General features: G+C 43.7%; 2 protein-coding genes across 7 annotated transcripts in view; both read left to right on the top strand.

The window, feature by feature from the left end:
- TTC28 (tetratricopeptide repeat domain 28) overlaps positions 1-5,656 on the top strand; it is a 119,332-nt gene extending 113,676 nt beyond the window's left edge. For all 5 annotated transcript variants that reach the window (XM_032447827.1, XM_032447826.1, XM_015877937.2 and 2 more), the window contains one exon: positions 157-5,656. In XM_032447827.1, coding sequence (XP_032303718.1) covers positions 157-1,781 — 1,625 coding nt within the window. In that variant the 3' untranslated portion in view covers positions 1,782-5,656. The remainder of the gene's footprint in view (positions 1-156) is intronic.
- Positions 5,657-5,937: 281 nt separating this feature from the next.
- PITPNB (phosphatidylinositol transfer protein beta) lies at positions 5,938-26,318 on the top strand. Of its 2 annotated transcripts, XM_015877950.2 has the most exons (12): positions 5,938-6,054; positions 7,310-7,340; positions 8,091-8,236; positions 8,480-8,571; positions 9,121-9,128; positions 10,380-10,454; positions 11,462-11,545; positions 19,319-19,396; positions 20,901-21,011; positions 21,108-21,230; positions 23,598-23,682; positions 24,443-26,318. In XM_015877950.2, exons 1-11 carry the CDS (start codon positions 6,035-6,037, stop codon positions 23,643-23,645), a joined length of 816 nt encoding a protein of 271 aa, XP_015733436.1. In that variant the 5' UTR covers positions 5,938-6,034; the 3' UTR covers positions 23,646-23,682; positions 24,443-26,318. The 2 variants fall into 2 exon arrangements, with proteins under 2 accessions (XP_015733436.1, XP_015733435.1); XM_015877949.2 differs by lacking the exon at positions 23,598-23,682 and having other exon boundaries at positions 5,939-6,054.
- Positions 26,319-26,609: the final 291 nt, after the last annotated feature.

Below are 26,609 nucleotides of genomic sequence, written 5' to 3'. Positions count from 1 at the left end.
TTGGTTTGTTGTTGTTGTGTTTGTTGGCTTTTTAAAGTACTGTAGTGCATGTTTTATAGCATTTTCTCATAGTTCTGATAAAAACATTGCCTGGTTTAGTTTACTATTTCTGTGTATCTAAGGGCACATTTGTACTGTTTTTAATTTCTTTTTTAGATTCTACAGAGCTGCCTAAGCGCCTCAGCCTGGACAGTTCCTCATCACTTGAGTCTCTGGCTTCTGCTCAGTCTATTTCCAACCCTGTACCACAGTACCAAAACCCACCGTTCTCTCCTACTTGTCCAGATGGCATCGCATCAGATGCCATTTCTGTGTATAGCCTGAGCTCCATTGCCTCTTCCATGAGTTTTGTTTCCAAGCCAGAGAGCGTGCTGGATGGTGTGGGACACAGAGGGCGCCAGGACTATGAGAGGCCCAAGAACATCTATCCACATAGGTCTGCAGTGCAGAGCCAGTTGTCTCCGCAAACCAGCGTGGTAGCCAGCAAAGTAGAAGAAGAATATGAAGGCTTTTCTATAATCAGCAATGAACCTTTGGCCAGTTACCAGGAAAACATTAAAACAAGATTTTCCCCTGATCACAAACAGGCCAAAGCTGGTCAAACTGGTGGTGTTAAAGAGCCCGTCAATTCCAAAGGGAGCATAAGCACTCCAAATTCTCCTGTTAAAATGACTCTTATTCCCAGCCCAAACTCACCATTCCAAAAAGTTGGTAAACTTGCAAGTTCTGATACTGGGGAATCTGACCAGTCTAGTACTGAGACTGACAGCACTGTCAAATCCCAAGAAGACAGTAATCCAAAGCTTGATCCTCAAGAGTTGGCCCAAAAAATCCTGGAGGAAACTCAGAGTCACCTCATTGCTGTTGAACGTCTTCAGAGAAGCAGCAGTCAAATAAGTAAGAGCAAAAATTCAGATGATGCAGTTTCCACACCAGCAGGTATGTCTGCATTCAAATCATCAGAGACCAGTGCGTTCAGCAGGCCAATCAGCTCGAGTCAGAAAAATCAGTCTTCACCTCTTGCAATTAAACCAAAGCCTCCAACAAGGAGTTCATCCCTTCAGAAAGTGAGTTCTGGCTATAATAGCCCCACAGCATCGGAGATGTCAAACAAAGATGGCACGGGCCAGTACAGTGGGCAGCCATCTCCAAGTTGTGATTCACATGGGTCCTTAACTGAGCAGCCACACTTTAAGCTCAAGTACCCCAGCTCTCCTTACAGTGCTCATATTTCTAAATCACCTAGAAATATCTCCCCAAGCTCAGGGCATCAGTCTCCTGCTGGCAGCACTCCATCACCAGCTCTTTCTTACTCATCCACCGGCTCCGCTCGCTCTAGTCCAGCCGATGCTCCAGACATAGACAAACTAAAAATGGCTGCCATTGATGAAAAAGTGCAAGCGATTCACAACTTAAAGATGTTCTGGCAGAACAGCCCCCAGCACTCCAGTGGCCCAATCAAGATTCTCCGAGGAGCACCCGGTACAATGACTTCTAAGAAAGATGTCCTCAGCTTGCTAAATTTATCTCCACGGCACAGCAAAGAAGAAAATGCAGAAAAGCTGGAACTGAAGGACCTTTCTATTGAGCAACACCTCGCTTCTCCACAAAAGAACCCTCCGAATGGACACAGACACCCTGAAAGTACAAATGCAGTGACATCAGCTCACCCTCCACCTTCCAGTAGCACTGCGGGGACTGTACGCCCCATGAGGCTCCCATCTGGGAACGGTTATAAATTCTTGTCACCAGGAAGATTTTTTCCTTCCTCCAAATGTTGAAATGTCTTGAGTAACAACTGATGACTTCAAGTCTGGTTAAAGTATTTGCTTCTGCCCACTTGCCTTTATTGATACAGAACCACAAAATATTATCTAAGAAGCCATGGTCGTACCTTTGTCAATACACAGAAATGTGACAGATTGGCCCTCGCTGTTCCTGTGTAGGAACACGGGCCTCACGCAGATGGGTTTTAGTTTCTGTTACCAGGTCTTTGGCCAGACTTGCTTCACAGGTTCTATGTAGCATTCTGTTTTTGCTGCAGCCAGTCCAGCGTATCTCTTTCTGTTCATAAAATGCTAGATTTTAAGCCACCACATTGTATTTTTTATCCTCACAGGAGGTTTTACAGCTGGCTTTTTATACAGAAATTATACATATCAGGGATTGGAGAGAGATGAGAGGAGGCAGAACTTCCATGAAGCATGCACGGGTTTCTGCCTGCAGCAGTGCAAGCCATTTCTCTGGTTGGTTGAAAGGCTGGCAGAGAGGAGGAGATAACACACCTCTAGGTATCTCCAGTAAGTGCTTAGCAAAACACAAGTTGCTGACTATGCAACTCCATAGCAGTTCTCTTTTCATTGATAAATACAAAGACAAGAGGAGAGAGATGCCCCTTTCTAAAACCTGCATCCCAGGTAACTGTGTCTGGAGAGAAACCTCTCAGGTGACTCTGCTGGTTGATCTGCTCCCCAAGAATGTTTTGGGTATAATGGAGAGAGGTGAGCCTCAGCGTGAGGTGGTGAGTGTGCCAGAGAGGTGAGCTCTGTGTTTATCGATGCTCTGATCTTTCCGGCACACAATGTTACCATGGTGAAATCTTTGACTTGGCAAGTATTGGAGCAGTACAGATGTCTTCTGTCTGCTGAGTGTGTAAAAAAAAGGGTTACAGACACTGAGGCTCATAAAGTTGTTTTGTAGTTCCACATTGGCAGGAATGTGACATCAGTGTATGTGGTTTAGAAGTTACCCAGCCAAGTAAATCCTTCTCTGACCCTATTAAGTGTTTACTAGTAGCTTAAAATGGGCACATCTGCAGGACCTTCCCCTGCTGTGGAAACAAGTTTCTTCAGGAGCAAGTTCACCGGTGTCCACAGGCAGGATATGTTTGTGTCATTGTGCGGTGAGGACACACGCATGAGGGAACGTGCAGACCAGCTGTATGCAGAACCTGTGCACCTTCTGATCTGTGGAGAAAAGAGAGCACCCCAGGGGTGATATGGGAAAGACAGGAAGCTTTCCTAGGCTAGATGGCATTTAGGTGCTGTCGATCAAGTTGGAGGCTATTCTGTTTTTTAAGTGGCCATTAAATGTAGTGACGTAATCAGAATCAAAGTGATAATTTACATGCACTGATAACTGTGGACATGAACTCAGCCACACCGTGCACTTAGATCCAAGCAGAGTATTTCACAGGCCGCGTGCTATGAAGTCGGAGCACTGGATCACCAAGGCTTTTGGTTTCTATTATGCACTCCCAACATTTGTCAAGTGACTGAAGGCTCATCACTTCACCTCTCTGTGCCTCATCTTCCCTGTCTATCTACATGGGGATAGTAATATTTACTTACCTACCTCACGGAGGTGTTGTGAGGCTTATTAATTAGGCCCTGAGTTTTAGAGGGATCTTAAGCCGACTTTCAGTCTTGCAGCTGACTACCTGAATGGTGAGTGCAGACAGATCTCCAACCTGGTTAGGGGATCATTGCTGATGCAGGTAATTGTTGCACTTATATCACGTCTGGATGCTCTTCTTGGAAATGTGGACCTGAGTATTTGTGACCCTGGGGGGATCTCGGGAGGAAAGAGTGATAGCAGGACAGAGGATTCAATTCTGATACCATGATGCAAAATGACTTAGGTTCTACTTAATCATGGCGCACGTATGAAATGCTTGCTATGAGTATATTCTGGAAGCCACTGATGTTAGGAGAGTGATTTCCTTTTTGCTATTGCGAGAGATTAACACAAGCTCTAAGGGCAAAGAACATCAGACTGTGTAGTTGCAGTCAGCTAACGAGAGATGGATGGTCACAAAGGTTTCAGTGCAAGAAAGACAAAAAGAGTAGTTCTTCATTTACTCGTATTATGCAATGTAGCAAAAGAAAAAACAAAGTTGACTAAATCCATTCAGGTTGTGCGATTCAAGTTACTTGTCTGTATACTGCATCTTTCTGAGATGGTGTGGTGCTAGATAACTGTCTTTCCATCACTATGTGGGGTACATTGGAATAGAGGGCCAAAATGAGTCAGTACAGCACTGACATGTCAGGTCGATGGTGACTGCTGATGTGCAGCTTGCCATGGTCACACAACTGCTGAGGGACTCGGTGTGACTTGCTCTGTTTCTGACCAGCATAACTTAAAACGACATCCCAGGAACACCCAGGATGGAAGTGGGCAGCTTTTTATGTATAGCAACAGCAAATACTCCCTGTAGTGCTGCATTACATGCTGAAAATAAGCCTCTTTACTGTAGTTTACATCCGTAGCTAAAGGCTCTTTATTCTGTGGAAATTCTATATTGTCATTTTGGTACAACCCTTTTTCATGCTGCCAGTAGGTTTCATACTGGCTTAAGGTTTTCAGAAAGAAGTAACTCGGGGTGGGGGGGTGATGGTGCTTCTGTTTGTGGTTTATTTTCTAAGGGGAGGGTTGTGTTAGAAGCAGGGAGGGGTCAGATGTTCAGTATATGGGAAATTGGTGTTGTATAAATACGGAAGTTGGGTGTCACTAGAACAAGTCTCTGAGAAGTTGATTTCCATGGACTTGGCACAGGGCACTTCCATTGGCTTCATGAGAGCCGTCAACATGCATGCTTGCTTATGTCCGGGAGACACTTCACACACCTTGTGCCTCACTCCTCCACCCCCAACTGAGAAACAACCCCTTTGTGAGGGAAAAAAAACAGTTTTATCAGGTTTGCCCAATACGTGGAGAAATTCAGGAAATGAAAATAACATGATATTCTCTGTTTGATATTAGAATTCCTTCTGTGGCGTTTAAATGCATTTGTCGTTGTTGTATTTGTGCATGGTACAAGTGACAACACTGCTTAATACAGTGAGCAATAAGAGTTCGGTGTTACCCACTTTCACACTAAACCTGCCACGTGCAACGATTCCCTGGGGCCATGGAATGTATTTCAGTTTGGTTTTATCCCATGTGTTTTACTGTGAGATACTTGATGGCAGATATTTTCTTGGCTATCTGTGGCTGATACTAAAGGGGAACAGTGAACAATCTCACGGAACAAAATCCCGTTTTGTTGGTTAGCCTGAACCCTGGCCTGCTACTGGTTGTCCTTTTTATTCATACCCTATTGAAGTAAAGCAAAAAAACGATTGAAAGGTGCTATAGCTTGGCCAAGACTGGTGTACACAGCTTCCTCTCGTTAGGTCAAACTCGTTCTGTGACCATCTCTTTCACGTTGCAGAACAGATCCATGTGCACAGCGAATCCCATAGCAAACACTGGTAGCTTCAGGCTGGGTGGTAATAATGGATCTGAGCAGTTCTGGGTTCGTTGCATTGCCGTGCAACCCAGAAAGGATTCAGATGTGTATGGAAAGCTTCAACCCTCGGCTGCAGGACTCAACAGAAGAGCATTGGAATGGGACAAAAAGAGAAAGAAAGAGCATCGAAATGGGAACTCAAAGACTCTTCAAGCACTCGCTCTCCACATTATGCAGTGTTATATACGGACATTTTTGTAAATTAAAATCCCCCGTTTCCAGACAAGCATTAAACTTTTTTATATTCTGAAATCTACCCATGTAAAAAGATTTTTTGTTTTCATATTTTTTATTGAAATTGCTGAGGCGTTTGGGCCTAATTCCTTTGTGATTTCGGTGTCTATTAAAGCATGAGTTCTCTCAGCTCTCTGGTCTCTTGCTCTAGGGCAGCACTGGTAACAAACAAGGGCAGCCAGGACAAGGGTCCTCAACTCTTGCTGTGCAAATGAAGGGATCTTATTGGTTCTTGGCTTTGCAAACCATGACTGCAAATTGCTTTTGCTTTTCCAGTAGGTGTTGGGAGCGCGCTCTGATTGGCTGCCTGCTGCTGAGTCACGTGCCCTCGGATTGCCACGCATCGCGCCTGCGTACACCGCCATGAGCCGGAAGTAGCACAGCACGGCTCGATGCTATTGGCCGCCCAGCTCACAAGGGGGGCGGGACTTCCTCCGGAAGCGCTCTGTGTGGGATAGGCCAGGCCGCCGCCGGTCGCGCGTGCGCAGTGCGGGGCGGTGCGGGAAGATGGTGCTGATCAAGGAGTTGTAAGTGCGGGTGGGATGAGGAGGGAGCGGCACCGGGCGGGATGGGAGAGAGGAACGGGAACCGGGAACCGACAGCGGCCCTCAGCGCTGGGCAGGGCCGGGCCGGGCCCATCGGGTGGGGCTGATGTGCTGTGGGCCTAGCTCGGATCGGCCGCGCCGGAAGCGTCCGGCCCAACCCAGCGCTGGGCCGAGAAGGGTCGGAACAAGTCGGGTCGGGCGGTCGCGGGTTCGAATCCCCTGTGGTGTAAGTGGGAGAAGTGCCGCTGTGATACGGGAGGAGCGAATCGGGGGGGTGGGCTCCGTGAGCTCTAAGGGCCCAAACAACCTGCACGACACTGTGATAATGTGTGAGACTGTGATAGAGCGGGGATGGGGCGCAGGGAGCGGCCATGGAGCGGGGCGGGCAGTGAGAGGGGCCGGATAGAGCCAATGCCGCACGGGGCGCGGCTCCGTTCGGTGCTGTGGGTATTGTATTGTGAACTGTGGGTGTTAGGAGCTGTGTGTATTGTGAGCTGTGGGTATAAGGAGCTGTGTGTATTGTGTATTATGAGCTGTGTGTGTTGTGAGCTGCGTGTATTATTATGAGCTCTGTGTGTTGTGAGCTGTGTGTGTTATGCACTGTGTGAGCTCTGTGTGCTGTGAGTTCTGAGCTCACTAAAAGCTTTGAGGCGGGTCTGGCCTCAGAGGCGGTTGTTTTATTTCCCGTTTCTCTCGGAAGGTTTTTAATGGTTGGAAATGAAAGTAGTTCAGTGCCTGGAACACGGGGATCTGTGATGACAGGGGGAAAGAAGTTGTGTTGGAATCGTGAGATGAAGCACGGGATGGAGGGACCTGAGGGCAGCCAGCGGCATCCGCTGCCACCTCAATGGGTGTCACCGCTCTTTAAATGACTCATAACGGCTGTAATTGCTAACGTTCCTTTGTAGGCTCTGAGGGCCCGTGTGTGTTGTGCTGTACATTGCATTAGTAGGGCTCCTTGTCCTAAAAAAAGCTGGTACCTCTGAGTTACAGCAGAGCTGGGAATGGAGCTGAGATTTCCTTCTGATGTTCCCACCCACATCCCCCTTCCTGATACATCTGCCTTTTCCACATAGCTTGTATCCCATATAGCTCTACTGTCATACAGTGCGTTTGAATAGAAAGCCTGAATTAAATCATGCTGATGCTTCCTTCTTGACTGTGTTTATTACAGCTCATGTCTGTTGCCGAAACCTAATAGTTAATTGTATTGATTTTTCTCTTTTTCCTCTTTCAGCCGAGTGGTTTTGCCGTGTTCGGTACAAGAGGTATGTCCTCATCTCACCTGTTCTGGCTGTGGGGGGAGGGATGGGAAGATGCCGCCGTGTTCTTTAAGTCTGACTGCCCTGGATCCAAATGTTTCCTGCTCTGTGCAGCTCGGCTGTGCATAAGGTGCGGTGTGTATGAGCCACCAGTCAGGCAGAGCTAACCTGTTGCACATCAGTGAGTTTCAAGGGAGGCAGATGCCTGCAGGCCTGCAGTGTTTAGTTGTTTCTGAGCCACTCCATGGCTTACGAGCAAGAGAAGAACATTGTGCAGCTGTGCCCTGCAGTAGAATTTTCCTGCTGATCGAGGCATTCAGTGACCCCAAAGCTTTTCCTGAAGACAAAGGTAGGAACAGTCTTCTGAGATCTGAAGGCAGCTGTTTGAATGGTCCTGTGAGGGTGGTACCTAATTAGTTAAAAGTATTAATCTGGGAGAGCTACTGGAATTCAATCATTTCCAAATCTTGTTAACAGAAAAAAATTGTATTACTTTTATTTAATTAAGAAGAATTTCTGTGCTTTGCTTTTAATATGGGACAAATGAAGGGTAATGGATGCAGTGTGCCATAACATCGTGTTGTGTTGAGGTGAAGGAGGAGGTGCATAGAGGTGTGTTTTGCCCCATAGCCACGTTGTCATAAATGCTTCTTTTATTTTTCTTCCCTAATTTCATCGTGCTCCTAATCCCAGTTCTACACATTGACCATTTTGTCTGACTTAACTATTGAAATGTCACTTTTCTTAACATTCCAGTATCAAGTTGGTCAGCTTTATTCGGTGGCAGAAGCCAGCAAAAATGAAACAGGAGGCGGTGAAGGAATTCAAGTCTTAATAAACGAGCCTTATGAAAAAGACGATGAGAAGGGGCAGTATACTCACAAAATCTATCACTTAAAGAGGTGAGGAAAACAGATATTGGTCGGGACCAGCTCTGTTAATGTCCTTGCAGTTACCTTCAGCAAAGTTCTCTTAGCTGTTCTGTGTTCAGTTATGCTGCTGGAGTTCCTGCATAGCTTAGTGTTAGTAACTTAGGTATCACCTTTATGGTGCTTGGGTAGAACGTGCCTTTTATTTTGGCATGGAAGAAATCAGTTGGCAAAAAAAAATAAATCATAAGTCATATAAATCTTTGTTTTTCACAGCAAAGTTCCTGGTTTCGTAAGAATGATTGCTCCAGAAGGCTCCCTGGTGTTCCATGAGAAGGCCTGGAATGCATATCCTTACTGTAGAACAAGTAGGTAACGGCTTGTGTCTTGTGCTGTCAGTGTTTAGGGATGGTCTGAAATGGTTTAGGAGAAGAATGGCTGCCATCAAGTAGAAAGTACATGTTGTATTTTAACGTTGTGTTTCTGAGATCTCCTGTTTTGAAGAGGTCTGCTTATGAAAAGCAGCCTTAAGAGTGCGATGTCATTAGTGCAACACTAACACTTCACTCTTTGAGTGTAGAACAGAAGCTGTTAGAAACCAAGTAATTTCTATACATCCTTATAGTCTGTTTGAATGAGGTGACTGCTTTATTGAAATATTCCTAATTGTGGCAGCTCTGTTCTCTTGTTCTTATTGAATAGTTGGAAGCACTATTATAGTAAGCTTCCTAATTTAAGGCTGGTAAGTTGTGTTCTGCTGCAGCGTGCTGAGCGCGTACACTAAAATCTCTTGGTCTAATCTTGAATGTTTCTTAACGCTTTGATGTAGTCATTGTATGTAAGGCTTTTCATACAATCATATCTGATAACGCTTTTGTTTCTTTTTCAATTCCATCCTGCGTGTTTCCAATGACCAGTTGTGACGGTGAGTGTTTGAATTGCTATCAGTGCTGCTGTGGATTGCTCTGAACTGTGGGTACCTGTGCCTTGTGTGGGTTCCTGGCACAGGACAACTTGTTACTTTGTCACTACTTGGCTCTAATTGGGGAGAACTGTAATTTGGCAAAGAAATGCTCTCGTTTTTCACATTATCTCTTGTATCTTTGCTTACTGCTACAGCTCTGTAACGTCTGTCTTGTTAAGGCATGCCAAGAACAGGAGGCTAAGTCAGCTTTTTCTATAGTCTCGAATGTGGGAAGAGCAGTGAAATAATCAGTCCCTGAAATCTCTTTTTCTGTAATGTGAAATTCTGCCTCAGTTAAAATGGGTTCGCTGAGAAGTGGGCTGGACCATTTTAGCTGGGCTGTTGGGGTTTTTGCTGTTTAAAACGTTTGGTAAGGAGATCAGCAAGCCTTAATTCTCCCATGTATCCATTTTGGTGATCTGTTTGAGGAAGCTTGTAAGTTTAACATTAAATTCCCCTGTCTGCTTGCATGCAGACTTGATTTAGATCCTCACCCTGAGGGTACAGCATAAGGTGCTGCAAACACATTGCTGAATTGTTGGCTTCTTTCCCTGTGATGTGTGTGCTCACTGATGTCTGCTTTCCTAGTTCTGAAGTTAGAAGTGATCTGTGCTAGGCTTTAGACGTACTGTTTGCTAGTAACTAGACCTTGGCGGTCATAACTGTGCTATACGTTAACATCTGCTCTTTGTTAGCTGTCACCTCAACCTCTTGGAGTGGTATCATTAACAAAACTATATTTGTATAGAATTTTGCCGTCTTTGCTGCAGTGTTCATTTATATGCTGTGAATGTAGAAGTAAAGAATTTCAGAGCTGAGGAAGGGGGATACTGAGTGACTGCACTCTTACTTCTATTTGTGTGCACCAAGCTGGGCTTACCAGTAGTACTGCTTTCAATGTAGTACTTGGTGCTGTAGCTGATTTCTTGCCCTTAGAATCATTAAGATTGGAAGAGACCTCCAAGATCACTCAGTGCAGCCGCCCCATTCCCACCAGTGCTGCCCACTTCTAGGCAGGTTCTCGAACCTTTTTTGTGTAGAAGGGGCTGTTTCTTTTTATAGTTTAACTATAATGTATGCTAGTCAAGACTTAGCTTTATTGCTTTATGCAAACGTGCATTTACACATATGTAAAATATACCTACGCTGTCTAACTAGAAGTTAAGCTGGGTGAGCGTAACGAAACTCATGTTTTTGTTTTAATTCTTACAGAATGAATACATGAAAGATGACTTCTTCATAAAGATTGAGACCTGGCACAAACCCGATCTGGGGACGTCAGAGAATGTGAGTTGCGATTTGGATACGTCACATTAGTAATATTTTCCTAGTGCTTTCAGCCAAATAAAGTCTTCCATATCCAGTAATGGCGGATAATCACCGTATAACGTTCAAAGTCCAACCAGTTATTTACATAAAATGCGTTAATCACATCCATCTGCAGTGGTTGGGGGTTTTCATCTGCAGAGCTACAAAAACAAGAGGAATTGTCATTATTTTGTCAATGCTGAGGTCAGTGCAGGTGCCTGATTCTCACTGGTTTATTTTTGCACGTTTCTGTGGGATTATTTATTGAAGCTCAGTCTGTATGTTTTCTGGACTAGAGGTTTTCTTTTCCTCCATTGGTGGTTCATTCAGTTCACGGGTCTCTTCAGGAGACCTCTTTCTATACGGTGACAAATGCACTTACAGAGCATTCAGAACGGAATGATGGTCATTATATTCTTGGTGTTTTTGTATATTGTTTCATCCCTAAAGAAGGGATGCACTGCAGAGAAGGAGGGTATTTCTTGGGCAGCTCTGCCATACAGACAGCAAGTGTGAAGTTACAAAGGCATGCTCAGATCAGCTTCATATCCCATGCATTCATCTGAGGCATAGTAAAGGCAGGCCTCTTCTTTAGAGAACTGACTCGATCTAGTCAGGTTATTGGGACCTGCTGTATTTGCACTTTGGAACCTGTAAATATTTCTTTCTTGAAAAGATCATCCATTTTGGGTGATGTTTCTAATTTAAGCTTGATTTCATTAGCTCTGATGAATGTGAAGACTACAGCTTGATTTTAAATCCCGGTCTCGTGGATGCACAGGAGCTGAAGGCTTTGTGCTGGTTTAGAATTGTTTAGTGAATTAATTTAACTAAAAGATAATTCCCTTGTAGGAAAGCAGAGGAAGAAAGCACAGATCTTGAGAACACAGGCTAACTTTATGAAGTCCAGAAAAAAGAGATGAACTGCATACGGTTTGCAGCTTTGTCAGGTGATGGCATCAAAACCATTCCTTTTTCTTCTGCAGGTGCACAATTTAGATCCAAACACGTGGAAGAGTGTTGAAGTTGTCCATATTGACATTGCAGATAGAACTCAAGTAGAACCAGGAGTGAGTAAATGAATGGGCTGATGTTGGGGTATGGTCGTAACGTGCTGCTCATTCTGTCAGTGCTTTCTGTTTGTTTGTGAATGAGCTGGAAGTGGTGTGGATTTTATCCAACAGATAAAATGATCTGAATTGAACAATTCTTTCCTGTGTTTCATGTTTAGGAATCGTGTTTATGATTTTAAACTGTTGAGTCTGTCTCTTAGTTACACAATGAAAACGTGAAAGTCAGTGGACTTCTGGCACAGCTGTAGTTTTTATTTCCAACTGTAGATAAAGTAATTGATTAGATGGAGCAGGCATGTGTGTGCTCATGTCAGTGTGTGAAGCCAAGAGCAAGAACCTACTCCAGACGTCCTGCATGAGAGAGAGCAATATTTCCATCAAGCTCCTGTTGTGCTTCTGCTGCTACTTTTTGATTAGTAATTCTTTTTCCCTCCATCCCATCCTTCCCTGTGGTTCAGTCAATCTCAAGTGGAACCATCAGGCTTTGCCACTGAAAACTGGACTTCAGCTTTAAACTTCTTTTGTCAGAACAATTTGCAAGAAATTAAGTTCTCACCTCTTCTTAAAGCTGTGAGAATGCTCTGATTCCTCTTTATTGATTGCTTTGGTGAACATAAGCATCCTGGATGCACACAGAAATCTCTCTTTAGGAGACTGTGATCCTTTTCCTGAGTGTTTGAAGTTGAATATCTTGATATAGGAAGGAAAAAATTAGGAGAGATTTTATCAGCTATGGCACATGGTTCAGTGCAGTTGTATGCCACAGAGGAGTGTGTGGAGTGGTGGAGAAGAGAGTGTGGCAAAGTTTAGTGCTAGGAACACACGCTTTCATCTTCTCTTTTCAATTGTGCTTTGTACAGAAAAGAAAATGCCTTAAACCTGGTAGTGTTTAATTTCACTGAAATAAATACCCAAAGAGATGCATTCAGCATTATCTGCCACAGTGGGACTTTGCTTATAGGACAGCATTTCAGTCTGTGACAGTTCCCATTCTCTTCCTCTGAATTGCCAGTGTGTTTTGTTAACCAACTCACTGTGTGTGATTGATCTGAGTAAGAAGGTAGGATACATTGATTTTACATGCTGGTTTACACAACTTTAGAGGGCACCTTCACTGTAAAGTGCTTGTCCCAATTACTCGCTTACACCAACACTGGCCTGTTTGTGTTCACGTGATAATTTTGTGTTGGTTTTGTGCAAGCAGCTGTTCTTGAAACTATTTAATTGCTGTTCTCCAAAACTAAATACCTGGATATTTTACACTGTGGGGAGAGGACTCCTTTGCAGGGAAGTAAAGGAAGGAGGGAAGAGGACACAGTGGTATGTGAATGGGAAAGGCATGTTTCATAAACTATTTCTATTGCTAACATAAGTGTATTACCTGCACTGCTGCTTAACTGATGTTTAACGGGTGTGTAAAAATACACCCTTTGGAGAACCTCCCTGTAAACCACATTAAACATGTCTTGCCTATTTTAATGCAGCGAGGAATTGTTTTGCTGCCCCTTGTTCTTTCAGGCATTCCTTATGACCTTAGAACTGACCTGGCAGGTGAATGTATGTTATGCATTGCCTGTTCCATGCCTGGAACTGTGGCAGACAACTACAATGCTGTCATCTGTCAGAATGCTTTTGGTCACAGTACATGTAAATAAAGGGTTGTGCTTATTATTAATTTTCCTTGATCTTACCTGTTTACTCTGTAGTACTGTTAGGGAGCAGCACTGCTTATGCTCTATGCCCTCTTGCAGTGCTGTGTGCCGTGGCCTGCCTTTATGTTGCAGTTTCCTTTGTACTGTAGACTGACAGATGGTGGTATGCTAAAAGAAGCCGTACTTTTGGCTTAGGACCAAGATCCATCTAACCCAGTATCCTGTTAGTGGCCAGTAACGGTTACACATGGAAGGATAAGGCACTTGGGAAGCTTAGAATACAAAAAGCTGAAAGGTGCATATCTGTGGAAAGATCAGTTTGTGTTTAAAGGACTTCCAGAACCCGTGGTTACATCTGGTCCTTTGGTAGGAACTTCCATTCCCACAAACACATCTAGTCCATTTTGAAGCTGTTTACGATGCTGACCTTCATATTACTGTGAGTTCTGTGCACTGTTGGTTGGTACAGAGACAGCAGCACACACCTGCTTCATTCAGTTCATTCTGTGTGGGGAAAACAGAATTCCCTTTTTATACTTCTTTCAGATTTTGACTGTGCTTCTGTTGTCCCCCCCACCTCCTCTCCATCACATCCCTCCCAGGTCTGCTGGCTCTTCATCCATCTTCACATGGAAACCATTTCATATGTGGAAGTCTTTGAAACTATTTTAAGTACGTTGTCCTTGCTTTTTTTTCCCCTTCCTCTTTTGAATATTTGATCTACAGAGTATCAGAACTATAAATGTGGAATGGTTTAATCCAGTCTCAGGTCACCTGTTAGGTTTCTATGTTCTCTTCCTTTTGTAGTGGGTCGTAACACCATTTTTGGCCATGGCAAAGTACTTTTAGGTTCAGGTTCACAGTAGAAACCATCATTGTGGGTATCCTTGGGACTGACTTCCACCACCTGATTCAGATTTACGTTTCCATTTTATCCCTTAGACATTCCATTTTGTGGATTGCTGACTTTGAATATCACGTCACTGTTCTGTTGGATGAACTTTTATCTGTAGGCCCTACAGGGAGTTCCCCATGGGCTGGCACCCTTCTCATGCCACTTATTTGCCCCCTTTCTTCACTAGCTCACTGTTGGCCAGCAGAGAAGTCTCCTTGACCCAGACTGGTAGTCTCTTCTGTTGTGAAAGTCTGCAATTTCTGGCCTTTCTTTTATTTATGTGTTTATTTTTTATCAGAAGGAACCCAATTGTGCTCCTTTGGATAACAGTATGACGGAAGGAAGCAAGCTGCAGGTTTTAAAATATAATTTTCGTAAAAGTTTGGATAAATAAACTCAAGATGTGCCCTTGCATTCAGTGATTGAACCTTGGCCAAAGCATTGTGGTGTGACAATTACTTCAGTTTCAGAACTGCAATCAGCATAAATACAAAAAGCAGTGCGTTTCTTAAAGGTACTAATGACATGCATATGCTAACTTATGCTTGTCTAAGTATGTACAGAAATAATTTGGCCAACATCTGTGGCTTTCTTCAGGTATGGATTTAACCCTGGCCTCTTAATCGTCTCCAGCGTACAATCAAAGTCGCTTTATGTGGTTTGTATATAAAAATCACTTCCCGGGAGAATAAGGTTTTTTAAAGAGTAAGCAGAATTGAACACTCAGTGAACATCACAGGAGTCTACGTTTTTGGAAACAATTTGTATGAAACTGGAGCGTAGTGAAAACAAAGAAATTGAAGTCAGATTTATGGCTGTTTCTGTACAGTGAAGAAGTTGTTAGATGTCGACTTCTAAGTCGTACTGGGTCATTTTATTGCATGGAACAATGTTCTAAAAGTACAATTTCGTACAGGGCAGCTGGAGTATTTAAAGCATGCAGTAAGAGCAACAGATTTGGGATGTCTGTGCAGTGGTAGGGGGGTTGGAACTTGATGATCCTTGGGGTCCCTTCCAACCCAATCCATTCTATGATTCTGTGATCCCCCTGGCTTTGCAGTTTCAGTAAGTATAATAACATACAGGCAACGTTCTTTTGTAGTCTGTAAAAGAATTCTCAGAGTTTCTTGAGTGAAAGAACTGTTTTTTTCTGAAAGCAAAGCGGATCTGTCCCAGTTTGGACTTAATTTGTGATGTGATAGGTGTTATAAAGTTCATTATTAGCAGTCATAAAGTCATAAAGTCAGAAGCATAGTATTGTGTGTTGTATTGGTAATAGTCTTGGTACGTCTTGTCTGCATCGTACACCTCTTAGTTTATCTAAGAAATAAATAAGAAAGTTTATTTTGAAGAAGTAAGGGAGTGCTCAGACAACTTAAATGTGGTCTGTGGGGCTTCAGGCTTGTTTCATTTTGGTGCTCAGGTGAGGCAGGTGTGTGAGCATATCACAGAATCACAGAATGACCCGGGTTGGAAGGGACCTCAAGGATCATGTAGTTCCAACCCCCTGCCTGGCAGGGCCACCAAACATAAACCTTTACTAGATCAGGTTGCCCAGGGCCCCGTCCAACCTGGTCTTGAACACCTCCAAGGACGGGGCATCCACAACCTCCCTGGGCAGCCTGTTCCAGGGCCTAACCACTCTCCTAGTGAAGAACTTCCCCTTAACATCCATAACATATGGGCTGCTGCTGGTGGTCACTGGATGAGAAAGAAAAGAGGAGCCACCACCTGATGATGTTATTCCCACTACCCTAATGTATCCTGGAATAACTTTTAGCCTTGGTAGGCAATGAACTGTGAAGAAACACCTGAACTGAGGGTTTGTAGCAATTATTACTTTATTGGTCGTGATTCAGTCTTTAAATCAAAGTCTCTATTGCAGTTTGTTGCATTCATGCGTGCTGAATTGCGGGTTTAAGCAGGAAGTACATCTGAAACAACATCTATCTGTTCCTTCAAAAAGGATTTTTACTTCTCTGTGTTCTTACTCAGCTGCATCACGCTTGCCTGACTTGTTTTCAGGAGAGCTTCGGGGCTTTTTAGCTGTAATATTTCTTCCAACTGCTGCCTGTTTTTCTTCCTAAGAAGGACTTGTTGCTGTCAGGAGTTAAGCACTTGCTGCACAGATATTTTCCTTAAACTTTGCAAAGAACTGTTGTTTATTTGTACTCTGGCTCCAGTCCAGTCGACTTGCTTGCATGCTGGTAGGGTTTGTGTGTTGTGAGGAGTTCTTACAGTGCTCTCTTGTCCTTCAAGGCTTCGGTCTAACAGGACTCGGTGTGATTCTTGAAAGGTCTTCTCTATATAATCTCTAACAACGTTACCGTGACTCATCTCTTTTCTTTGAATTTTTGTTTTCACCCTTACTTTTTACTTGCAGATAGCATTTATTTCCTTGTTACAGGTAATGCCACAGGAGTGGGAGAGTAGCTTAGAATCATACGATGGTTTGAGTTGGAAGGGACCCCTGAAGGGCATCTGGTCCCACTGCCTGCAGTGCTCAGGGGCACCCACAGCTCTGTCAGTGCTCTCAGCCACCCAGTTGCTCAGGGCCACATTGCACTAAGTGAATGGGACAGACCTACTCTGGGGCCCCACGTATTCAAGCGTGTATGTTTTAACTTTTGACGTGTTCATTTAATATCTTTCACCTTGTTGACTGTGGTGAGGTTTATGCTGTTGGTCCCTCATGCCCTCAAATGCAGTGTGGGAGTGTGGGCTCTCCCTTGGAAGACTCAGACACTTGCACGAGGAAACGGGGCTGCATCTACTGCTGTACCTATGACAGATTAAAACACAGCAGCTCTTGTGTTTAATGATTCTGTTTAATACATCACCATCCCAAACCAAGCTGCAGCGCTTCCACAAGGAATTAGTAAACAAACATAGGAAATTATTGATGTGTTGCAATAGTTTATGCCTTTTTTTGGTATCTTCTGTTCTGGTGTTTGAGTGGGGCTGTTGACGGGCAGCCATAACCAGTATTTTAGAACAGGAAATTATATTTAGAACAGGAAAATATATTTCCTAAATATATTTCTTACTGGTGATTTACCTGTAAAGGAAAGCTCCTTTGGTGTTTTTTTCTTTCCAGACAGGGATTGTTTAAATAATATCTATATTTAGACATAAGGTGAAGCTGTGGACCTGAGGATTGGAGCAGATTGCAGCTGTCTTCACTCACAGTGTCTGGAAATCACTAATGGGATGAGAAGTCTGCAGCTGGTGGCAAGCAGTGTGGCTGTGCCCCTGTGCTCACCTTGTTGGCTCCTAAAGGAGCCGGAGTGCTAACGAGGCCAGCAGGCTCATGCCCTGTGCTGTGCTGTGCTTGCAGCTGTAATTGGGCGTTAGGGCTCTGTTCTGTATGCCACGCATATTGTACGTGAGGGAATATTGCTCATTTTGATGCTCGTAAAAAGGACGTGCCTTATTCCAGTAAAATCAGAAATGAATGGGGCTTTCCTAAATCACAAACGTTGCTATCATTCTGGGCTGGACCTGCATACACGTGTTGCTGGATTGTCAATGTTAACATGCATTGCTTGTGCTGAATCCTCAAATTACTCCTGTGTGGTGGATAAAGAATTCTCTTAGTACCTGCGGGAGTGCCCTGCTAAAGCTGCCTGGCTATTATTCGGGCTCATTGTATAAATATATTGTTTCAATTTAGAGGGAAGAATAGAAGAAAATGCTGTTTTGTGGTCGCGATGAAAATATATCCACTAACAGTGTGGTTGAAGGTCTTCTGAATGGTGCTTCTAGGAAAGCCGATCCATTTATATATATAAAGTGATCTGAACATCTATTAATGCTTTCTAAATCCATTAACTGGTGGGTCATGTGGGGCCTTCAGTGCATCTGATAGCCAAAACACTGAGTTTGTGCAATAGCTGCTGGATCGCATGCGCAGCAAAATCATCTGGTGAACTCAAGTACTGGAGTTCTACATGAAGAAAGGGGAAATGGAACTGCTGTGGGGCTGAGGAGGATTCTGTTGTGTAAGTTGTTGTTCCCAGCCTTTCCCATACCGAGGTAGTATTAATGGAGATGCCAACAGAATAGGGGAAAAACGAGACCCTTTGGAATAGTGGGAAGGGGCAACACTTCTGCACAGTTAATTAGTCACTAATTACCACAGAGTGCAAGTGGGGGCAGGAATTAAAGTGGAGAGGAAAACCCAGTTAAATGCTGCTGTATAAATGAAGAGTTTCTATGAAACCAGTGAACAAATGAAGCACGTGAGGAGCCAGCTTCTTGTTCCTTGGATTGCTGGATCTGCCCGTGGGCTGTGTGCATCCTTCCATGCAGCATCTGCTACTGGCCACTGAGACAGGATATTAGATTAGATGGACTCCTGTGTGACCAAGCCTGGTAAGCCCTACCCCATGGTGTGCCAGTGCCAGGGTTCTCTCTCATGTGTGCAACTGCTGTTGGTGCAGAGCAGTTTTGCTGGGTGTAGTAGTTTTCTTAGGCACGTGTTTCCCATACATCCTGTAACCCATTTTGTCCTGGGTACGAGGTCTGGGGGTTTCTAACCTGTCCTAATTCCCAAATAAATGTCTCTCTGAAATAATCATTTCCATACCCCTCATCAGTAAAAGGGAACTATTCCATGCACTGCGAGCATTTCTCATCTCAGCTCTATTGCTGATGGCTTTGTATGCTGTGTATGACTGACCTGGTAAGAAGTGATGCCTGTTCTGTAATGCAGTGCCAGAGGAGCTGCTGCTTTGTGCTCACTCTATGCCTTGGCCAGCAGTGTGCCTTGCAGGCTGAGGTCAACAAGGTCCTGACTTCTTGAATTATCTCGCTCATGCCTTCTTCACTTTCTGCTCTTATTGATGGCTCAGAAGTGGACATGTGTTGTGGTTTGGGAAAACGTCAGCATTCTGATTTCAGTGTTATTCCTTTCCCTACCCAAAACAGTTTGTGAACCTGAAAGGATAGTGCCTATGGCACACAGTGCCCAGCACAGGGAAATTGGGACTGAGGAGGAAGTCTGGGGTGCTGTTCTGCTGTAAGTACATCAGGAGCACCACTGGTGATGGGCAGCAAGCAAGCAGCTGTGATGGAGTTTTCCACTCCAATTTAAACCAGACTAAAAACCTGTTCCACTGACTGCTCCCAGCTACCGGGTGGATCAGTTTGGATGCCATGAGCAGGAGTTTTGTTGTGGCTGTTTCTTTCTGACTCTCAGGGTTGTTTGTTTTTATATTATAGGACTACAAAGCTGATGAAGACCCTGCGTTATTCCAGTCAGTTAAGACTAAGAGAGGACCTCTGGGGCCAAACTGGAAGGTAATAAGAACTGACTTTGCAGCCATATAAAGTGTCATCAGCAAAGAAAAAAACAGTTTGCCTGTTCCCTAGAGACCAGCATTAGTGGTGTTAGTGATAGAACAGAGGGCATACATTTAATGTTTCTGTTCTTATGCATTCAGTTAAAGTTCCGGATGTGTTAGTAAACAAAGTTAGTGTCTGCTGCTTGTTCAGTGTCACTACTAAATCAAAGCAGTGCAAATTAAATTGGGTGGATGTTATCTGTACTCAGGGCTGACCTGTTAATAAATACGCTATGATGAATTGCATACTGGTTCCAGACACCGAGTTTTCCTCCTTTTACAGCTGTTTGTAAAAAAAACAAACAAGTAATTCCCCTCTGTCCTTGGATCACACAGCCCCCACATGGGCCTTTCCCATACAAGCCTTGCGCTCTTTCCCTCTGGAGGAAGGAGCCAACATCTCAGGCAGAATACAGACCTGTGTTCTTCCCATAGTGCTGCTTGTTATTCACATGCAGAGGTTTGGGTTAAGTTGCTTCCCTATCTTCCCCCTTAATTTTCCTCTTTTACAAGGCTTGGAGTAACCCAACATGCTGTGAAGCAAAAATAGGACGCGTTTAATTCTGATATGTAAATTTGGCTGCATGAATTGTAGGAAAAACAGTGTCTGTGATGTTACGGGTGCTTCCAACCTGTATGGAAGTAGAAACCATGGTAAGAAAGTAGGAATTAGAGGCAGTGGTGGAGAATGTCCCCTGCATTTCCTTGCAGTTAATTCTGCTGGGGATCCTTCTCCCCAGAGTCCTGCAGCTCGAGCTGCCTGCTCACCATCTCTGAAGTGGAGCTTTTATTGCCTTATGGACACCTGTTGCCCACTGATGGAGGTGCTTCCCTATCTCTAGCAACAGCCAGGAAGTCTGTAATTCACTCAAAAATGAATATGCAGATTATGCCACGCAGCTAGAAATCATGTCTATGTATGAGTAAGAGCATACCCTTCTGCCTTCATCTCCAGGAAGGTAAGGGAGAGAGGAATAGGGGAGAGCATGCCACGGTTTGATTCCTTTCTGTAGTATATGGACAAAGCAGAGCCAGATTAAATTTGTTTTATGAGAAGTTCAGGGGTGACAATGTGATATTTATGACCTGCATTTTTTTCTGGTGTGTTTTCTGCTGAGAAAATTGATACAGCTCAGCTTATAATTGCTTTCGGGTAATAGCCCCAGAAGTATAAAATAATTTGCCACTAGCTGTTGTAAGTAAGCTTCATTGTCCTCATAGGAAGTATATTGCAGTGGAAGTGATGGAATCAATGCTAAAACTTAGAATATATATTTGCAGCATTAATGGAATTGTCTTATAGATATATAAGGTAGCTGTAGACGTAACTCAGTTGTTTGTTAATCCCTGTTATTCCTACTTAAGATTAGTGCAGTCATTTACTAAGATGTAGAGTAATATTAAATGCATTTCACTGAGATCAGTTCTAAACAAGAACCTTTCCCATTATCCCTAAACAGAAGGAGCTGGCAACTGATGAAGAGTGCCCTAAAATGTGTGCTTACAAGTTGGTGACAATTAAATTTAAATGGTGGGGCCTGCAGAACAAAGTGGAAAACCTTATACAGAAGGTAAGTGCTTCATGTTCAAGTAAATAACTGCAACTGCTGTGCTGGTATGTGGCAGGATACAGGCCTACTATGGAATGTTTTCTTATCTTCTTAAAGCAAGAAAAAAGGATATTTACCAACTTCCATCGCCAGCTGTTCTGTTGGATTGACAAGTGGATCGATCTGACTATGGAAGACATCAGGAGGATGGAGGATGAGACTCAAAAGGAGCTGGAAGCGGTGAGTGTGCCTTCCGGCTGCTGTTTGTGTGCTGTCTGTAGTGAAGCCATTTAGCGTTTGGGAACTCAAGCATATTATGTTTTATCTGCTCCCTTGTGTGCATTTGGGCAATTGCTGATGAGCATTTTAGCCCCTCTAGTGGTTCTCCTGTGTAGACCCATGCACTTCTGCATGCTCTGCTGTGGCAGGCTGTAAAAGGTAAACGTTTCTGATGTCTCTAAATCTGGGATGCCTGCATTGCCCATCTCTTTATCTGTGCTCTCACGCTCATCGCACAAAATCACCTTTCAGTATTTATTTTTTACCACTTGTCAGAGCCGTCATTGATTCCTTATTGTTTTGCTTTGGTTCATTTGTAATCATTAGACCTGGTTACTTTTCCTCTTGAAGCACATTGTGCAATGTTCATGTACAGATCACATGACAGCAGCAGCGCTCATCCTCGTTAGCTCAGCAAAACTGAGAATCTTACTTGCAAAAAGGAAGCCAGCCAAAATTAACAGGCTTATCAATACACATCCTTCAGTGGCTGTGAGGATCAGGTATATATAGTTAATCCATCTTTGAACTGATGTCTGAAAGGAAATCCATCTTTTGGCTACATTCAGTATGCTTTCTTTTAAGTGGTTGAGGAGCATCGTAGACAGAGCCAGAAGCCTTCTGCAGTCTGTTTCCAGAGTGTGGCCTTTGTCATGAGCCTTTTGCTCTTTTTATTCCTCCAGTTTGTGGAGTCCATTCCGTTCCCTTCCTATTTTGCTCGTTACTTTATGTCCAAAACCTGTTCACCTTGTTTCTTTCTTTCTTTCCATTGTCTTGATGCTGTCAAGACACGATGTACCTTCAGCTATCACTTGTTTTTTTTTGCATGGTTTTCAGCTGCTGCCCATATTTAAACAGACTGTCTCATGGTTTTGGCTCACTGTTGACAGTGGTTTTGGAAGTGCTTTTTGTGGTGTGAGCTTAGCACGTCTTTTCTTTTAGAATCAAAACTAGCTGTAATTCTTCTGTCCCCACTTTGTGTTTGATTTTTATCAACAGTGTGGAAATTTGGGGATTTGGAAGAGGTGTTTTTTTTGCTATTGGTGCTAATAGGTAGGTGATGTGAGGTGGTAAAACCACCTTTTCTCTTCACGTAGCTGGAGGGATAGTCTGCCCTGGCAGCTCCTGCTGTAGATTCTGGGAAAAATGAGTCCACCCACTGCACTCTCTCATTGGCACCAGGGTATTTCTGACTATGGAAAGGTGTTCTCTCAGTTCCCACAGATTTCCTATCCTTGTTTTTAAATGTCAAACCTCCTTACTTACTGTTTCTTGTCATGCAAAGCGGTGCAGCTAGTTTGTTTCAGGTAGCTCGCCATGTATGAGCTCATCTTCAAGATCTGAAGCGCATTGCTTTATGAAAAGTCACATTTTCACACTGCTAACACAGCTTTTCTCTGTGTGTTGTGAAATGTGAGAGCAATGGGCACCTTCTGCTGAAATGCTTTGCTTTTTTCCTAATTATTTAAATAGAAGGTTGTTTAAATAGGTGGCCTGGGCTACTGGGAAATGTAGAGTGTCTTATATATTGACTAGAGTGTCTTCATGCTTCCTTCCCTGCAGAGAAATAGCTTTGACACTGCTGTGTTATGCAGTGTGACAGTGCTTAAGCAGAGACAAGCACAAGAAGCAAGCGTGGTGACATTGGAAGCATTGCATTTCCCCAGGATACATTGCTTTCTTTCACTGTTCCCTCCTTCTCCAACACCCTTTCTTAGTTCTACTTTCAGTTGCTCTTTCCCTTTAGATTCTGTGGATGTTTCAGTTTTGTTGGTCCCCTTCTTCATCTTAAGTCACTATTTAATGTCAGGATCTCAGCTTTTGTTACTTTTTGTTGCTCCGTGACTCCTCACCTGTGTTCCTCCAGAGTTTCTCAGTGCCAGCCCATCTTTCTCATCTATTATTTTTCTATCACGTAGTGGTTTATGCATCTGACTCCTGGAGGTGAGGAGCACCTGTGGCTCATTACATACACATCAGCTTATCACTGCATAGTAGGAGAACATAGGAGAGCATCTGACCCTGCCAAAGCACTGTGGTACACCTTGTGTCCTTAAGCATTTCCAACAGGGTGGCTCTGAGGCATCATGGGCTGATAAAAATCTAAGGAGCATCATTTACAGCTGCTGTGTGGTTCCCAGGCATCCCTAACCCCAACAAACCTGCTCTGTGTACCCAGCCTCCCAAAGCCTTCAGCTGAGGCTGGTTTTGGTTTTGGTCCTGGCCAGGGGAAGTGGCCTTGGCCATGTCGATTGTGACTTCTCTCTTACTAACCAACAGCATGAGAGGTTCTTTACGTGGTAGCTCACAGTTTTATTTTACGTTTAGATGCGTAAGAAGGGTTCCGTTCGAGGCACATTGGCTGCTGACGTCTAGAGGAGTTCTCTGTAGGTTCTGAGGCAAATCAAGCTGTGTAAGTCAACTGCTGGATGGAAAAGGAGACTGATATATGTATGGGAATTGCTGGCAGAACGATACCAGATAATGCTCCTGGGCCTTGAGCTCCTTCCTGTTTGAGAACCTTGATGTGATCAACAGCTGGAGGAGACGTTTTATGTCCAGGGGACATGAGAGACCTTCTGTGCACACAACCACTGTAAAAACAGCCACAGGTGCTTGGTCTGTTGGCAGAACGCCTTACACCCCGGCCATAGAACCTGCATGACCCGTTGTCATCACTGTGCTGGCTCTGAGCTCTGAAGCCTGCAAATAATTTCCCAGGCACATCCTGCAGGAGTCACTATCCTGTGATATGTGGACTTAATCCACGTTACTGAGGGAAATTTTGGCTTGTCACCTTTAAAGCACGTTAACTTCTTAAAATCCAGTTCCACGTGGACACTTATAAACTGCATAGAAATGGCTACTGCAGAAAGCAGCATTTCCTGACATTGGCAAAGTTCTGAGTATTTGTGTCTATTCATGCTGGTATTTCCCACTGTGACTGCTCAAGTGCCACAGGTGCCATCCCAGTGGCAGCAGCAGCTATAAAGTCTGTTGTTCTGTGTGAGGGCCGTGGGACACCTTGCATTGCTTTGCTCTGAATTGCTCGGTCTTGGTGATGCTGTGTCTGCCCTGCCCTGTCGTAACTGGATGTTAATTAAGTTACCTGTTTGGCACTTGATGTTTCAAGGAGCTTTTAATGCTTATCTGTGTGTTTTCTTTCTCCGCAGTTACGTAATCAAGGCCAAGTCAGAGGAACAAGTGCTGCCAATGATGAATGATGATGGATTTAACCGTCACATGCAGTGTTGCATTACAAACGTGTGTGTGGATGCATGATTATTTGTATATAATTATATATACGCACATGCATACTGAAGGGGGTTGTTACAGTGTCTCCAGGGTACCACTATACCTGTCCTCGGCAAAGATGCAAAGGAAACTGCTTTCATTCTGTATACCTGAAGCAAATAAAAATCAACTGAGTAGAGTCATTTAAAGGTTGAATTAACGGCAGAATTCTATTAACTGGTATGTTTCATGAATGTCAATACTGGACCAATTTATGCCCTATTTTTTCCACCCTCCCCTCCCCATTCTGAGTCACTCTGCTACACCTCGGCCCTGTCCCATTGTAAAGAGATGGATTCAAATAAGTTAACTTCAATTTTGTGTCTTCCCTGTGTGGATAATTTTTGCAATAGGAACAATGAATGTATTTATAGCTATTTATTTCCGGGTGGTCGTTATCCTCTAGTCAAATCCGAACGAAGTCGCTCACAGTGGAAATTGGAAGACTTAAGTTTGACCCAACCCTCACCCACCTGTCACAAAGCAAAAACAAAAAGGGTTTTATTGGACTTTTGTACATTGAGATGCAAATGGGTTTTTTTCTTCATTAAAATTGGCAAGATTAAGGAAAAACGGCTTGTGATTTCTAAACTGTTTGCGGTTTGAAACTCTCCAGAAGCAGCTTTCTAGAGCTAGAAGATGCATCAAGTACCTCTTCGCCACGCTGTGCCAGCAGAGGCAGAGACCTCCTCTAACCTAATGTTGATAATGAAAGTGCTGTTTTCCAGAGGTTCACTTTGGAAGTTATGCAAATTGTCTTGATTTCACACACATCACACAATGGAATATAACGGTGATTTTTTTAGCTCTTTTCATGTTGAAAATACACTTTAAAAAAAAGAAATGTATATACTTTCAGGTATGATGAAAGTTTAAATTGTAGCATCTTAACATGTTTCTCTGATGTTTGTCCGTAGATACTCGAGAAGCAGTGTAATAAATAAAAGACAGCTGTCGATAGCTCTCACATAGGAAAACACCTTCAGCGCTTGTTCAGATATGGAGGTAGAGCATCTCATCGACATGTATTACCAGAATGCTCGCTAGATCAGAAACCAACTGTTTTAGAAACACTAGTTAGGTAAAGTTCTATTGCTGCCTGATTTCCTCCCCGTACCCCCAGTAACCTTGGTAGGACAAGCCTTGCTTAAGCTTCCATCTTTATAATATCGCTTCCATCTTTATAATATCACTTCCATCTTTATAATATCACTTCCATTCTGTTTTGAACCATTTTTTTTACTTACTCTGCTTACTGAAGGAGCAATCCTATTTTTCCTCCGTGTCAGTGACAAAATCTGCCTGAACTTGAAGCCAGGTGAGCACACCTTCTGCTGCCAGGGTTGGGCAGCTCTCTTGGGTGCTTTCATCCTCCGTGCTGCAAAGCGTGGGGGGTTCTTTGCTTTCCTTCTCTGGATGAACAGTTCAATGGATATTTGTGACAGCAGGAGGTTGGTTTTGTAAATAGATGTACGTGCACACACTTAACAGCTCTGCTGCGGGGAGGGCTGTTGCAAGCCTGGAAACTGAAGGGCTCCTTTCTCTTTCCAGTGATAGAATACAAGTCTTGCTATAACGTATGGGACTCGTAACAAACAGAGGGAAAGGGGCCCTACAAGTTCAGAAATACGGAATTAGTTGTGAAAATCCGAGAGAATCTTGTAGTGAATGTAAAACATTTAGTTTACTTTGGCAGACTTTGGTGTGACCTACAGCGAAACTCAATGACATTTCAATAAATTTGATGATAAAATGCTCTGTCTCTTGTCTTAGGTATTAGCAGTTATGGTTTGCTCGTGAGCTGGTGCTTAGCTGTATTGGGCAGTGTAGGAAGGTGGGAGTCATCTATGGATGCACTGCAGTGTTGTGAGCTCAGATGTGTGCTTGAACGTTAGCAGCAGTGAGGGAGGTGCTGGGTCAGATGTTTGGTTTCTGAGCAAAGTAACTCCCAGCTGGAACCTTGTGGTTGTTTGGAGCATGGAGAAGCTGGTTTTCTTCCTCTGTGCGTTATGAGTGTCTGTTTCAATGTGCCAGGCTAAGCATTTT

Source organism: Coturnix japonica, chromosome 15, assembly GCF_001577835.2.
Source record: "Coturnix japonica isolate 7356 chromosome 15, Coturnix japonica 2.1, whole genome shotgun sequence".
NCBI lineage: Eukaryota > Metazoa > Chordata > Aves > Galliformes > Phasianidae > Coturnix > Coturnix japonica.
The sequence above is the reverse complement of the archived record's forward strand: the minus strand, read 5'-3'. Positions and strand labels throughout refer to the sequence as shown.

Excerpts from the sequence above, each read along its gene's own strand:
- PITPNB (XM_015877949.2), top strand. The coding sequence starts at position 6,035 with ATGGTGCTGATCAAGGAGTT. Across the intron at positions 10,455-11,461 it reads ATCTGGGGACGTCAGAGAAT|GTGCACAATTTAGATCCAAA; the intron begins GTGAGTTGCGAT and ends TTTCTTCTGCAG. Across the intron at positions 19,397-20,900 it reads CTCTGGGGCCAAACTGGAAG|AAGGAGCTGGCAACTGATGA; the intron begins GTAATAAGAACT and ends ATCCCTAAACAG.